This window comes from Oryctolagus cuniculus, chromosome 2 (genome assembly GCF_964237555.1).
Source record: "Oryctolagus cuniculus chromosome 2, mOryCun1.1, whole genome shotgun sequence".
In the NCBI taxonomy this organism is placed as follows: Eukaryota; Metazoa; Chordata; class Mammalia; order Lagomorpha; family Leporidae; genus Oryctolagus; species Oryctolagus cuniculus.
The window spans coordinates 3796822-3812244 of NC_091433.1; the positions used below are offsets into that span (position 1 = coordinate 3796822).

At 61.6% G+C, this 15423-nt stretch overlaps 1 protein-coding gene across 5 annotated transcripts in view; it reads left to right on the forward strand.

Moving 5' to 3' along the window:
* The window catches only part of C2H4orf50 (chromosome 2 C4orf50 homolog), an 84024-nt gene that overhangs the window by 15410 nt on the left and 53191 nt on the right, over positions 1–15423 (forward strand). For 4 of the 5 annotated variants that reach the window (XR_011386178.1, XM_070068024.1, XM_070068021.1 and 1 more), the window contains 2 exons: positions 5772–8045; positions 13943–14116. Coding sequence is in view for 4 of the 5 variants with exons in the window: in XM_070068024.1 (XP_069924125.1) it covers positions 5772–8045; positions 13943–14116 (2448 nt within the window). In the remaining variant the exon portion in view is untranslated. The remainder of the gene's footprint in view (positions 1–5771; positions 8046–13942; positions 14117–15423) is intronic. The other variant, XM_070068022.1, reaches the window with a different exon arrangement.

Sequence of the window (15423 nt, forward strand, 5' to 3'; positions counted from 1 at the left end):
CTTCCCTTCGGTCTCCCCAGCGTTGTCCTTTGAACTTGCATCTCTGCCTCCCTCCACCCCCGCCTCCCCCCCCATCTTTCCCTCTTCTTCTGTCTTTGGCTTCCTGTTCTCTGCCTTGCTCCCACGGTGCCTTTAAGCTGTTGACAAGCGTGCTTAGCTCTGGCCACGTGGGAACCGGGTGGGTGGAAGCAAGGGGCCGTGGGCTCGGGAGAGCTGCGGGCGGGCGCCCGTCAGGACCGGGTGCTGGTGCCCAGGCCCTTTGGCTTTGCTTGGTTTAGGTCCCAGCTGGTGCTGTTGGAAGCCCCTTGACGACCATGGTGTGGACAGGACTGAGGGTCCTGGTCTGTGAGCAGAAATAGCTGTGGCACAACCATCGCCCGGGTTAATAGGAGGCCGCACACTGGAACGTGAGGAGGGCTGTCTTGGGGGTTCACCTGGGGGTTCACCTGGGGGAGTGTTCAGCAAGGCCAACGATGGCCTTGTTCAGACTGTGGCCTTTAAACTGAGCCCGGGGTCGGGGGGTTAGCAGGGCTCGGAGTGGGGGTGGGGGTGGGAAGAGAGGTCCAGGCAGCAGGTGCTGTGTGTGCAAAGGCCCTGAGGCAGGTGGGAGGTTTGTTCCAGGAGCCCACACAGGGACGTGGGAGGCCCAGCAAGGTTTCAGCTTGCAGGGCAGAGGGACGCTCCGGGGCTGGGTGCAGACAGGTGGCCTGCTGCATGGACGTTAGAGAAAGCAGGCAAGGGAGGGGCCCAGAGCTGGGTGCTGGCAGCAGGTGATGGACGATGGACAGCACCCTTGTACCCAGAGTGTGCCAGCCAGGCCCAAAGAGCACGCATGTGGGGGCACAGGGGAAGGGGAGGGGGCAGCCAAGCCAGGGCCGCTGACAGTGGCGGCCAGGGTGACAGCTTCAGGGGTGTGAACTACCAAGGCGCCCAGCCCGGCCAGCCCATGGATAGCCTCTGGGCCCTCGTGTCTGCATCCGGGCTGCTCCCGGCATCTGAGGGCCCCGAGAGAGGCCTGGCAGGTGGGAGGGTGCATGGCAGGGGGTCTCGCTGGCAGCCGAGAGAACGCCAGGGAAGCAGGAGGACCAGCCAGGAGCCCGGTGCGGGTGTGTGCCAGGGGCAGGTGGGGGCCTGTGGAGAGGTGAGGGGGGGACAGGCCATGCACCTGCTCAGGGGCCGAATCACTCCCCGAGCACGCCTCAAAGCTCTGCGCTCCATCCCCATCCCCTGCCGGACGCTGTGTGCCCAGCTGGGTGGGGGTGCCCCATCTGCCCAGGGAGGGAGGGCGGAGCTGTCCAAGGTACCTGGCCACAGCCGTCAGCCACCTCCCTAGGGGCCACAGAGAAAATTCTGCATGGGAAGGAGAGGGACGTCCCCTGGGGGAGCCGGGGTGCAGCATGGTGGACAGACAGACTCCCCCGAGGTCAGAATGTGGCTCCTGTCGTGTGCTGCCCGGGGCGGGGAGCCGAGAGCTCAGCACCAGGCTGCGTGGCCAGGCCCGGTGCCCTCTGCGGCCTGAGCCTTGGTTTTCTCGCCCGTGGAGGGCATTTGGCCCCTGCTGGGAAGACACAGTGAGGACGGCGGGAGTCTCCACCTCCCCGGGTGCTCACGGCTCTCCTGACATCCCGGGCTTCGTCCAGGACACTCTGCTGCCCCTGCCCAGGGAGGAGGTGCCGGGTCCTGCAGCAGCCAAGGCCAGCGCCACGGCTTGCCTGGACAACGGGCCTCAGCAGGTGCAGGAGTGCAGTGGTGTGTGCGGTGTGGGGACGCCACCTGCTGGCCACAGGTGGGCCTGCATGATCCTCCCGGTGTCCTGGTGATGGAGGGGAGGGCTGGTCTCCCCCTCAGTGAGGGAGGGTCACTTGCTGGGTGTCACACAGCTGGTCAAGGCCCAGGAGGGGTCTGGCCTAGGCCTAGCCAGACACGGAGACTGCCACCCCCGACCTCGGGACAGGGCACGGGGGCAGGGCGGCAGCAGGGGTCCTGTCTTCTTGGGAGCCCCTGTGCTGACCGGGAGCTGCTCTGCACCGCCCCCACACACCCTGGCTGACAGCATGTCCTCAAAGGGCAGGGGCCACTGGAGCTGGAGCGCCGTGTCCCCGGCTTGTTCAGATGTGAGCCTTATCTCTCAGGGCTCGGGCCTCCGAGCCAGGCGTCCAGTGGGGCGTCTGTGGCTGGCCGAGGGCCCTCCCTGCCGGGGGTGCCGTGCCTTTCCGGAGGAGCAGGGTGGCTGAGTTGGGGCCCCCTCCCCTCTAGCCCACTGCTGGGGCGGGCAGCTGCCAGGTCAGCCGGTCCAGTTGGCCCCAGCTGGAACAGTGTGTCATTTGGATCATCATCCCACCTGTGCGGGGCTGGGCGCGTGGGGAGAGTGTACCCCGTCCGCTGGGTGGGGGCCCGCTGCCTCCGCTCCCCGCGTCATGGTCGTGCCGCGTCTCTGAGCCTTGGCCTCAGCAGCTTTTCATGACCCTGAGTACTGTGCCCGAGAGCGGCTCCTTAGGACAGAAGGAGGGTGCTGTCGGTGCACAGGGTGGAGGCGCACGGGCCAGGGTGGGGGGCCTCAGCCTGCCGTCTGATGAGCAGGTGGGTGCGGAACCTGGTGGAGGAACACCGCACGGTGCACCAGGGCGCAGAGAGGAAGTAGAGACAGGAGGCAGACAGGAAGCAGACAGGAAACAGACAAGAAGCAGACAGGAAGTAGAGATAGGAAGTAAAGACAGGAACAGACAGGAAGCAGGCAGGAAACAGACAGGAAGCAGACAGGAAGTAGAGACAGGAAGCAGACAGGAAGCAGACAGGAAGCAGACAGGAAGTAGAGATAGGAAGTAAAGACAGGAAGCAGGCAGGAAACAGGAAGAAGACAGGAAGCAGACAGGAAGTAGAGACAGGAAGCAGATAGGAAGCCGACAGGAAGAAGACAGGAAGCAGAAACAGGAAATAGACAGGAAACAGGAAGCAGACAGGAAGTAGACAGGAAGTAGATAGGAAACAGAAGGAAGTAGAGACAGGAAGCAGACAGGAAGTAGAGACAGGAAACAGGAAGCAGACAGGAAGTAGAGACAGGAAGTAGACAGGAAGCAGACAGGAAGTAGACCAGAAGTACAGGACAGAAAGTAGAGACAGGAAACAGACAGGAAGCAGAGAGACAGGAAGTAGACCAGAAGTACAGGACAGAAAGTAGAGACAGGAAGCAGACAGGAAGTAGAAGAAGCAGACAGGAAACAGAAGGAAGTAGAGACAGGAAGTAGACAGGAAGCAGACAGGAAGTAGACAAGAAGTACAGGACAGAAAGTAGAGACAGGAAGTAGAGACAGGAAGTAGACAGGAAACAGGAAGTAGACAGGAAGCAGACAGGAAACAGGAAGTAGACAGGAAACAGACAGGAAGCAGACAGGAAACAGAAGGAAGTAGAGACAGGAAGCAGACAGGAAGCAGAGAGGAAGCAGACAGGAAGCAGAGACAGGAAGCAGAGAGACAGGAAGTAGACAGGAAGTAGACAGGAAGTGTGCTTTTCCTTCACGCCCATGTCCGTCCTGGCAAAGCCACCCCTGTTCGATCGTGGGGATTCGCCCCAGCAAATCCCTTCCCAAAGGCCTTGTCTTCAGACGCCCAGACGGGACCGAGGCTCCGCCCTCATCCCGCGAGTGCTGAGACGCAGTTCTAGCGTTCAGCGTGTGCGGGAGACGTGGGATGGAGAGCCCGCCTGAGCCGTGACCGCGCAGCAGCCCCCTTCAGCAAGCGAGGGTCTCGGCCCCCGGGGCCATGCTGCTTCCCAGGCCAGCCCTCGGTGGGGGGGCCCCGCGCTGGGGGCTGCGTCGGGCTGCCGAGACCCCTCTGTTAGCACGCCAGGCCCGGTGACTGGGCGAGCCCCTGGGAGCCCCTGTGGGGTCTGTGAGCAGGAGAGGCCAGAGGCCTCTGCACGGGCAGGGTCCAGCCGGGGCCGTCGGCCCTACTGTGTGCACTCACGGGGTGGGAGAGGGGCAGCGAAGCGACAGAGTCCGGGGCTGAGGCTGAGGGAGGCCTGAGGGCGTGGGGCGCAACGACCGAGACCTGGCTGGGAGGGGAGGAGGGGCCCCGCCTGTGGCCGGGCTTCCAAGAAGCAGACGGAATCTCTAGACCCCTGACCACGCAGGCGGGGCTCGGTCCCAGACAGGAGGACGGGACTCCCCATGGGCCCCGAGCTCCAGCCTGAAGCCCACCCTGCCCCGTGTAGGCCCAGGAGCACCGCCCCACCTCCCCGCCGTGGCTGGCTGAGGCCCTGGCGAGGCCTAGCCCCTTTCAGCTTCCACTTTCCTGTCGCTGCGGAGGCCGGAGCCTGCCGGGACCGGAGCCGAAGCCTTGAGCCCGGCCTGGGTCTGCGGTTCTAAGCCGAGAGGGGCTTCCCCCTCTCTTCGCTCATTCATTCGGGCTCTGGGCTCACTCTGGGTTCATTCATTCGGGCTCTGGGCTCAGTCTGGGTTCATTCATTCGGGCTCTGGGCCCCATGGGGTGAGTCACAGGGAGGAGCACCCTGGGCGGGGTGGGGGGCGGGGAGGGGCAGTTGCTGAGAGCTGGCCAGGCTGCTGGGCCCTGGACGAGCTGAGCCCCACAGGTGGAGACAGACAGACAGATGGAAGGACTCCTATACCACTCTGCAGGTGTGCGCCTGAGACCCAGGGCAGCTATGGGGCTCGCCGCAGCCACAGAGCCCACAAGAGGGGGCGCCAGGGAGCTCTCCCTCAGCTTCGACCTCTGCGGGCCCTGTGCCTGCTCAACCACCTGTCCAGGCCCGGCTCCCTGAGGTCCTGCTGGGAAACCGGCCACCGTGACCTGGCCACTAGGGGGCACTCTTTCTCCCCCGCCGGCCTTTCCGGGGGCTCAGCCCTGCTGTGACTTAGGACTTGTCTCGGTTCCTGTTGTGCGGCCTCGGCTGCCTGGGCCCTCACCGCCCCCTTCTCCCGAGCCCAGGCACCTGTCCGAGGACTTCGAGGGGCCCCGTGTTACGGATGGGGCTCCGAAGGGAGCCCTCCCTCTCTCCCTCCCGGGTCTTGCACCTGCCCAGCCTCTCCCTGCTGGGGCTCCACCAGGAACCTGCCTGCAGGCGCAGGGAACCTGAAACAGCCGTGAGAGCTCGCAGTGGGCCGGGCTCCCGTGCCCTCTCCCCACTCCCTCTCCCCGGGGGGTCCAGGCCCCAGCCCACTCTGCTGGAGTGCCTGGGAAACACCTGCTGTGTGCCTGGCGCTTCGGCCGACCCCGTCCCTGCCGCTGTCCCTGCCCCAGGCAGTGGCGTGTCCGGCAGACCCTCCTCGGCTCTGCATTGGGCACGAGAGAGCGGCCACCAGCCCCAGCGGCCGCTGAGCCCTTGCACTGTAGCCGGCACCCCCCACCCCCAGGCCTGGGTGCCACCCTCTGCTGCATCGCACGAAGTATAAATCTGCCCCTGTGCCGGGGCGTCTGCACGGGGCGGCAGGGAACCCGACGTGGCCACGCGAGGGTGCTGAGGGGTCAGGCGGTGCCGCAGGAGCAGGGAGAGAGCCTGTACGGTAGGGAGCCGAGGAGGTGCCCGGGGAGGCCTGTGTGAGGAAGTGACGCTGGGGTTGAGATGTGAGTGAAGCCAGGGAGTGGGCCAGGAGGGTTCTCCGGGAGGCAGCTTCTGGGCAGAGGGAGGAGCCCGTGCAAAGGCCCTGGGGCAGCAGGAGACTTGTCCTGAGGTCAGCAAGCAGAAGGGCAGCAGGCCATGAGGTCCCAGGGTGGGAGGGGCCGTTTCGCACCTGACCGTGTCCTTCCGCCCACAGCCTCCTGCGGCCGAGCCCGGCTTGGACGAACAGATCCTTGTCCTCGTGTGCGGCTGCCCCTCAGCGCAGGGCCAGGATGGGTCCCTCCACCCTATGGACTTGACCTGGATTTCAGAGCATCTCCCAGCCGCCCCAGCCCCGCAACCCTCGGTCCTGGTGCCGACGGCCACGCTGCCTCCCTGGGGGTCAGCCGAGGACCCTGCCCCCCTGCCGCCACCGCTGCTCCTGAGACCTCCCAGAGAAGAGGTGCTGGCCGCCGGGCTCCCACCTGCTGCCGAAGCCGCCAGACACCCCGGCTGGGACTGCCCCCGGGCGAAGAGCCGTGACAGCCCCCTGTGCCAGGAGTCCCCACACACCTCCGATCACCCGCTCCCCACGAAAGCGCCCAGAGACCCCAGAGATGCTTGGCATGAAGAAGGAGGGGTCAGGAAGACCGTGGGCAGGGAGGAGGCAGCCCTGGGCAGCAAGTGCTGGCCGGGTCAGGAGAGCCGAGAGACCGTGACCTTGGGCAGCGGACTTCGGGCCCCGGAGGGCATGCAGGGCAAGAGCGAGGCTGCCGTGTCCCAGCCTCAGCCGGAGTGTCCACTGCCTCTTCTGCAGGGAGAGGTCCCTGTGTCCCTGGAGGGTCCCGAATCCCTGGGTAGGAAGGGAGGGGAGGATGGAGGTGGTGGGGTTCTCCAAGGGGGGCTGTCGCTGGAGGAAGCAGCGCCCCTGCCCACCTGCACCGGGGCTCACAGGCCGGCGGGGAGGGACAGAGTGGCCAGGAGCAGTGGTCAGCACGAGGAGCCACTGACGCTTGGGGACGCTCTGCTTCGGCAGGAAGAACACCCTGGGCGGGAGGAAGAAGAGAAGGAGCAGATGGTATCGCATCAGGAAGTGTGGGGTTCGGCTGACAGGGGTGTCCCCCAGCAGGCTGACTCAGAGGGCTATGAGGGCATGGTGACGCTGGCCGTGGGAGAACCGGGGTCGCCGCTGTGTCCCGGGTCGGCTGTGTCCACTGATGGGGGCCACGTGTGGGCTCCCAGTCGGGGCGACAGGTTCTCTGTTGACATAGATGAGCTTGAACAGGCGATGGAGGAGTGTCTCCAGCAGCTGTTCCTCCTGAGGCCTGATGGGGGCGCTCGGGGACGGGGAACGCCCCCGTCTTCCAGGGGGAACCGCAGGGTGGCTGGGCAGGGTGCTGATTCGCCGCAGGTTTTCGGGAACCAACGTTGGGAAGTTTGTTCTGCAGAGGCAACAGAGCCCCAGGCAGGCGGTGAAGATGTTCAACAGGGACAGGCCAAGGTCCCGGGTCCCCGGCCGGTGCCTGGCTGGGAGGAAGCAAGCCCTGGCCCCCCAGAAGGGCCCTCAGGGTTGGGGGAGCTCCGGCCGTCCCCACCCTGGAGAGCCCTGGAGAGGCTGAGGCTTCGGCTGCACCAGCTCCTCTGTGGACTGGAGAGAGACGGGAGCCAGGTTGTCCATGGCAACGCCAAGCTTCAGGGGGAACAAGACAGGTGCCATGAAAAAGTGCGCGCCCTGGAAAGAGCGCGAGCGAGAGAGGCGGCGGAGGCGGCCAGGCTCGCACGGGCTAACCGCGCCCTGCTGGGAGACGCCGAGCGCTGGAAGCGGGAGCTGGACCAGTGCCTGCAGGTCATCTCCGAGCTGGAAGACGGCAACGAGAGGAGCTACGGCAAGATCTTGGAGCTCGAAGAGGAAAACGCGCAGCTCAAGGGGAGTCTGGGCGTGATGCAGCGAGCCGCCCTGGAGAACCGGGAGCTCAAGGCGCTGGTGGCGGAGCTCGGGGCCGGCTACAAGGAGCTGACAGAGGAGCTGGCGCTGGGATTCGAGCGCGTGACCCAGGCCTTGCAGAGCGAGCACGCGCACCTTCTACGCAGGGTCTGCGTCCTGGAGACGGACGTGGCCTCGCAGAGGAACCCAGATCGGCGGCGTTCGGTGGGAGGAGGGGAGCCCCTCCCGGGGGAATCCCAGATGGCGGAGGGCTGGGTGTGTGCCGTGGACAAGGAGGTTCAGGCGACTCCACCCTCAGGACAGCCGGTGACGGGCGTCCTCGGGCCACCCGCGGAGGAGGAAGCGGACCCAGTTGCAGGGCCGGCGGGGTCGTCCTCAGACGTGGAGAATTCCAGAAGCGCCGTTGGTTGCACCGCTGTGATTCCGTCCTGTGGCCTGCAAGGCAGCCCCTATGCAGCCGGGGACGAAGGCGTCCAAGAGGAGACGAGGGCAGTGTGTTCTGTAGACCCGGGACAAGCTCTGCGGTGGCCGAGCCATGGCCTTCAGGTAGGTGGACTGCACTGCTGTGCCATCCCGCTTGCCTCCCTCCCCGGGGCTGGCTGTGCTCCGGCGTCCACCTGCTAACTCAGGTGGTCAGAGGAAGGAAGTGACTCTCCTGGGGTCACAGGGTCCGCGAGGGGCACAGGTGGGCCTCGCTCCTTGACATCTGGGCTCCAGAAAGTTCAAGGTTACCCCTAAGCAGGTGCTTCAGGTTGGTACCCAGTGCTATGACTTTGAAACCAGATTTTGTATTTGGGGGTCAGGAGTTTCTCCGCAGGCGTGGACCCGTGACTGTGAGTACAGCTGTGGGCTCCTCTGAGTCCCTCCCCTCCTCCGTGGACAGCACTGGGCTCTCAGGGGCCCCAGGAAGAAATGCTCAGGTGTCTGTCAGTGACTTAATGTCCACAAGGTGGCGTTGTTAAGCCCTTTGTATTCAGTCCCAGCCATTCTCTTTTTAAAGGTTTAAAAATATATTTGAAAGGCAGAGAAAGAGAGGGAGTGAGCTTCCACCTGCTGGTTCACTCCCCAAACGGACACAAGAGCCAAGGCTGGGCGCAGCCAAAGCCGGAAATTCCACCGAGTTCTCATACATGGGTGCAGGGGCCCAAGTACCTGGGTCACTTTCTACTGCTTTCCCAGTGCACTAGCAGGGAGCTGGATCAGAAGTGGAGCAGCCAGGATGTGAAACAGTGCCCACAGGGGATGCCGTTGCCACAGGCGGCAGCTTAACCCACTACACCACAACACCAGCCCGACCCTAGAAACTTCAGGATGTGGTTGTTAGTTATTTTAGTATATTTAAACCAGTATTTTAGCACGTTCCAAATAGTGCCCAGATCGAATGCTGGACGCCATCTGCTCCCTTTCCTTTCACTGTGTTTGCCACGTGTGTGATTTCTGGTACCGTAAGCCTCCCGGGTCGATGTGGCCGTTGCTTGAAGCAGCCACTGAATGTGTTCTTGCGCTGTTCGGTCTTCCTCCCACCCCCGTGGGTCTGCTGCCTCCTGCCTTCAGGAAGTGTTTGGCGTTCCCTGTCGCAGCGAGGGTGTGCTGGGGCTGATTCTCGCCTGCTTCCATTTGTCTCACCCTCACTGAAGTTTTTTCTCCATCGAATGCAGGAGCTCAGGTGGGCGGGTCTTCCTTCTAAGCATTTCTCCCAGGTCGGTGCCATCGCCTCCTGCCTCCCATGGCCTCACACAGAAGTCAGCTGTCGGTGCCATTTCTTTTCTGCTTTACGATTTCCTTTCATCCGCTGGGTCCTGGCGGTTCGGCTGTGGTGGGCCTGGGAGCAGTTCCTTGGCTTTTATCCCACTCGCTTCTCCGAGCTTCTTGAAATGGTGCATTCGTGACGTCTGTCGGACTCAGCAGCGCCTGGTCATTGTGTGCTCAGACATTTCCTCCTGTCTCGTTTTCCCACTCAATTTCTACTTTTAAAAAGGTTTATTTAATAGCAGAGCATGAAAACGGAAGACGGATAGACAGGGAGAGCAGGCGCGATCCTCCTTCTGCTGGCTCACTCCCCAAATGGCCGCAACAGCCAGGACTGGGCCAGGTTGACCGCTGGAGCCTGGAGCTCTGTCTGGGTCTCCCGTGTGGGTGGTGGGGCACAAGCATTGGGGCCACCTTTCCAGGGATGCTAGCAGGGAGCTGGAGGACAGCAGCTGGGACTGGGCCTGGCCCCGTGACATTGCTGCTGGTGCTGTAGGTGGTGGCTTTGCTTGCTGGACACAGCACCTCCCCCTCCTCTCCTTCAGGGACACAGGTTTTTTTTTTCCCTCTGTTCTCCCGTTTGGAAAGCTCTGTCCTGTTTTCCCCTTGTGCTTAGGTTTGGGTTTTCTGTGGACCCCATTCAGTTTGCTGGCACACGTTCTGCTGTGTCCGTCTTCTGCTAAATCCATCTGGTGAGTTCCTAATTGCACGTCTCTTTGTATTTCTCAGTTCTAAAATTTCCATTTTCTTCTTCTTAAAGGAGATTCTGATTCTCTATTGAAAAACTTCATCAGTTCATCCATTCTGTTTATATCTTCCTATGTTTTTATTTTTATTAAAATTGTGAGAGAGAGAGAGGGAGAGAGAGAGAGACAGAGAGAGAGAGAGAGAGAGAGAGAGAGCGAGCTTCTATTCACTAGTTTGCTCCCCAAATACTCACAATGGCTGGGGTTGGGCAAGGCTGAAGCCAGGATCTGGGAACGCCGTCGATGTCCCCACATGGAAATCAGGGACCCGAATGCTCGGGCGTCACCTGCTGCTTCCCCAGGGAGCTGGGATCTGAGCCGAGGGTTCTGACACAGCACTTTGTGCTTTAACTGCTGCCAGCTCTTTCCCACGCTTTTCAAAGCACACCCGCCAGAGGTATTGGAGACCTTGTCTGCACTCCACGCACCTCTGAGCCCATTTTATTTCCTGGTGAGCACTCACACTCCTGCTTCTTGCACGCCAGGGACGTACGGTGGACAGGACCTCTCTCACCATCATCTTCCTCCAGGGAAAGCCGAGTGAGTTTTGTTGCCGTGCAGGTCTGTTTTGGTTTGGGCCGGAGTCCCAGAGCTGTGGCTCCTCAGTGTGGTCCCCGCTGTGCCGTGTGGCTTCTCCGGGGCGTCAGCTGTGTCCCCGGGGCTGTCCAGCCTTGGAGTTCGGTCTGTGCCGTACAGCCTTTGCCTCGGCCAGGAGCGCCAGGGGCAGCTGCGGAACGACGCTCGGGTTTCTCCTCTGTCCCTCGAGCTCCTGCTGTCCTGGGTCCCCTGAGCCCCCTCCCTCATTCCCTGACCTGGCAGGACCCCTGCTCTTCCTGAAAGGATGCAGAGCGCAGTCCCGGGAAAGCCTGCCCTCGCCTCGCCAGGTTTCCCTTTGCTCACGTCCCACCCAGTGCCCCTGGGAATCAGTCTTATGCATTCCTTTTTTTAAGAAAGCTCTTATTTGGCCGGCGCCGTGGCTCACTAGGCTAATCCTCCGCCTGCGGCGCCGGCACCCCGGGTTCTAGTCCCGGTTGGGGCGCCGGTTCTGTCCCTGTTGCCCCTCTTCCAGTCCAGCTCTCTGCTGTGGCCCGGGAGTGCAGTGGAGGATGGCCCAAGTGCTTGGGCCCCGCACCCACATGGGAGACCAGGAGGAGCACCTGGCTCCTGGCTTCAGAATGGCACAGCACCCGCCATAGCAGCCATTTGGGGGGTGAACCAATGGAAAAGGAAGACCTTTATCTCTGTCTCTCTCTCTCTCTCTCTGTCTAACTCTGCCTGTCAAAAAAAAAAAAAAAAACCTCTTATTTAATGAATACAAACTTCATAGGTACAGCTTTAGGAATACAGCGGTTCTTCCCCCCATACCCTCCCTCCCACCCCCACCCCGTCCCCTCTCCTGTTCCCTCTCTCATCCCGTTCTTCACTAAGATGCATTTTTAATTCTTCTGTACAGAAGATCAACGCTATGCTAAGTAAAGACTTCAACAGTTTGCACTCACACAGACACACAAAGTACAAAGTACTGTTTGAGTGCTAGTTTTCCTGTTAATTCTCATAGTACAACTCATAAGAATAGAGATCCTACATGAGGAGTAAGTGCACAGTGACTCCTGTTGTTGACTTTACAAATTGACACTCTTGTTAATGGCGTCAGTAATCTCCCTAGGCTCTTGTCATGAGTTGCCAAGGCTATGGAAGCCTCTTGAGTTCGCCAACTCTGATCTTATTTAGACAAGGCCATAGTCAAAGTGGCGGTTCTCTCCTCCCTTCAGAGAAAGGTACCTCCTTCTTTGATGGCCCGTTCTTTCCACTGGGATCTCACTCACAGAGATCCTTCATGGAGGTCATTTACTGCCACAGAGTCTTGGCTTTCCAAGTCTCATATATTCTTTCCAGGTTGCGTGCTTGTCCAGTGCCAGCCGCTCTGACCTGGACGGAACCGGCAGTCCCGAGAGGTGCAGGTCCAGCTGATGCCGCCAGGTTGGACAGGAGCAGTGGGGACAGCACTGTAGGCAGGGGGAGAGCGAGCGGCCGTGCTCTGGGGCAGGAGGGGCCCTGCCTGTGCTCAGAGCGGCTGGACAGTGGGCAGGGCAGGGTGTGGTAGGGGTGGAGCTGGAGAAGTGGCCACGAGACAGGTGCAGCAGGCTCAGCAGCCCTGGGGGGGGGGGGTGTGAGTAGGGGACGCCATGGTGCCATGTGCGCTGCAGGGGTCCCTGTCTGAGGTGGACGTGGGAGGACAGGCGGCCGCTCCTGTCTGATGCCGGAATCCATGGAATCTAGGGACAGCCAGGAACACGGGGTGAACGGTGCCTCCCTTCCCAGTCATCCCGAGCCACGCACCAGACCCTGTCACTCACTGGTCTAAACCCGCCTCCCCCTCCATGGCTTCCTGTGACGGTGGGCGTGACAGCCAGATTTCCCTGCGGTGAACGGTGACACCACCCTCCTCACTCTGTGTTTCCACAGGCCCCGCCCGCCCCTGCCTGTACCCCACTTCCGCCTCAGAGCCGCGATGCCTCCCCTACCCTCACACTGGGCAGCAGCGTGGCAGGCAGGGCTCAGTACAGAGAGGCCCTGGGGCTGACCGCCCCCAGCCCTGTGCCCAGTGACGTCACCATGACGGTTTGCTGTTGACGGGGGTGGGGCGCGGGCTGCAGGGGGCCTTGGGGTACAGGTGCAGGCCCAGCATGGACGGTGCCCCTGGACGGGCGGCTCCCTCGGCCATGCTGTGCTGTCCCCCCCCTTCTGTGTCCTCCTCCCCACACAGAGCCCCTGGGGGCAGGGTCAGTGCTGTGCCCCAGCCCAAGTGCAGAGAGTGGTCCCCAGGGAGCAGGTGGCCCTCGGGGCAGCCCCACCCCCGCTGTCTGTCTCTCTGGAATATGCTGTGGACTGTGTCTTAGGGCCCAGGGATAAAGGCCTTGTCCACGTCCCTGGCGGCAGTGGCGCCAAACTCCCCGAAAGGCCAAGTTGTTTTGAAGACTGGGAGCTGCATCTCGTGGCGCCGCTCGGAGCCCATCTGTTCCTGCCGGGGCCCAGCCTGTGCATCGCGGCCCACGCGGTGGGAATTTGTATTAATCAGGAAAAAAAAATATCGTATTCTGCTTGGTTTCCCATAGTTTTTTTTTTAAGATTTATTTATTTATTTATTTGAAAAGCAGAGTTACAGAGAAGCAGAGGCAGAGAGAGAGAGAGAGAGAGAAAGAGAGAGAGAGAGGGAGAGAGAGAGAGAGAGAGAGAGAGAGGTCTTTCATATGCTGGTTCACTCCCCAAACGGCTGTAATTGCTGGAGCTGCATTGATCCGAAGCCAGGAGCCAGGAGCTTCATCCAGGTCTCCCACGCGGGTGCAGGGGCCCAAGCACTTGGGCATCTTCCACTGCTTTCTCAGGTCATTAGCAGAGAGCTGGATGGGAAGTGGAGCAGCCGGGACTTGAACCAGCACGCATATGGGTGCTCTGTCCCCTGCCAGTTCCCTCTGGCATCCACGTGACACCTGCTTGCCTGGCATTAGGTCCAGGGAGAGTGAGGGGCAGCTTTGCAGAGACCTGAGCCGAGAGCCCAGGAGCACACGGATCTGCCGTGTTCCATACAAGCGGGCGGCTGCGCTGTCGTGTGCGTCTCCTCGTTTGGCTTGGCCGTCCCGTTTCCTCGTCCTGCCGCATGTCGGGGGGACGGTGGCTGACATTCCTGCCGAGCCCCTGGGACGCCGTTCCGCTGTGCGTGTTTCCAAGAGAGGATCCTAGGGCGCTGGGCCAGGGCGCCGAGCCTGAGCCCCACACGCTCACGCCTGCACACGCGTGGGGGCGCGGGGGCTTTGCAGGAAGTGCACAGGGCTCGTGCCGGAAAAGGAGACGATAGCGATTCCTCCTTTCTGAGTTTTGTTTTTGCTGTGGGAAACACATCACAGACTCAACAAGCAGGAGCCTGACTCGAGTCTGTGCCTTCCACAGCCCCAGCACTCGGAGGCCCAGGCGTCCCGGGAAGACCCCAGGCTGTGCATCCGTCGACTCCGGCACCAGGTGCTGACCCTGCAGTGCCAGCTCAGAGACCAGGCGTCCGCAGGCCGCGAGCTGCAGCTGGCACGGGACGAGGCCGTCCGGCTCCAGGAGCAGCTCCGGAGCCAGGTAGGCTCAGCCGGCGCCCCCTCTCCTGCCCGCATCAGATGTGCCCGTCTCGGCAAGGTCTCCGTACCAGCCCCAGCAGCTGGTTGTATCTGTTAGGTTTTTAACGTATGAACAGTGTAAGGGAGAGAAGCAAAGGGCCTGTGGTCTCTCCACGAGTCAGCCTTGGCTAAATACGTGTGTGTCCGTGAAAGGGCTTCAAAAAGCTCTGGGAAAAGTCGCTTTATGTTTATGTATTGGAAAGGCAGAGTGACAGAGAAAGAAGGAGGGAGGGAGGGAGGGAGAGAGAGAGAGAGAGAGAGAGAGAATGAGAGAGAGATCCTCTATCTGCTGGTTGACACCTCCAAATGGCTCCAGCAACCAGGGCTGGGCCAGACTGGAGCCAGGAACTCCAACCAGGTCTCCCACATGTGTGCAGGTGCCCAAGCACTTGGGCCATCTTCCGTTGCTTCCCCAGGCCATTAGCAGGGAGCTGGATTGGAAGTGGAGCAGCCGGGACTGGAACTGGTGGCACCCAGATGGGATGCTGGCATCGCAGGCGGTGGCTTAACCACACTACACTACAAAATGGCCCCTCATTCTTTTATTTTTTGATTTATTGAGTTGAAAGAGAGGCAGCTTCATCCAGTGGTCCATTCACCATGCCTGGGGCCGGACGAGGCCGAAGCTGATAGCCAGGAACCCATTCAGGGCTCCCACGTGGTTGGCAGGGACCCAAGTCCTTGAGCCGTCACCGCTGCCTCCCAGGGCCAGCACTAGCAGGAAGCCGGAGAAGGAAGCAAAGCAGGGACTCGAACCCAGGCCCTCCAAAATTGGGTGCCGGCATCCCCAGCGGTGTCTCAGCCACTGCGACCGGATGTCTGTCCCGCCTCATTCTTTAAAGGCCTTGTGTGTTCTTCCATCACGAGGCCAAGCCATCACCCACTGACCGATTCTCTGTGGACGCTCACACGGTTCTGTTCGGCTTCTGTGGGCATTCCCGTCTCTGTCGTGCTGTGTTCCCACTGCCCATGTCCAGGGCAAATCCTAGCGGAAGAATCAGAGGATCAGAGGGTGCAAAACCATGAACCGTGACAGCTGACAGCCAGGATGCCCACGTGGCCTGTGCTCGCGCCCACAGCTGCTCGCCCTGAAGGCCACCAGTCTCAACCCTTTCACAAGCTGACAGGTGCAGAGTGCATCAGCGCTTGGGGGTGTGGCTGGCTGTTGGTGTCGGCCTTGTACGGTTGCCCACACCGTGCACAGAGCCCGCGTGCCCTGTGCCTGCTGCGTCCCAGCCTTTGTGTGCTTGTGTTTTGATGTGCTGGGAG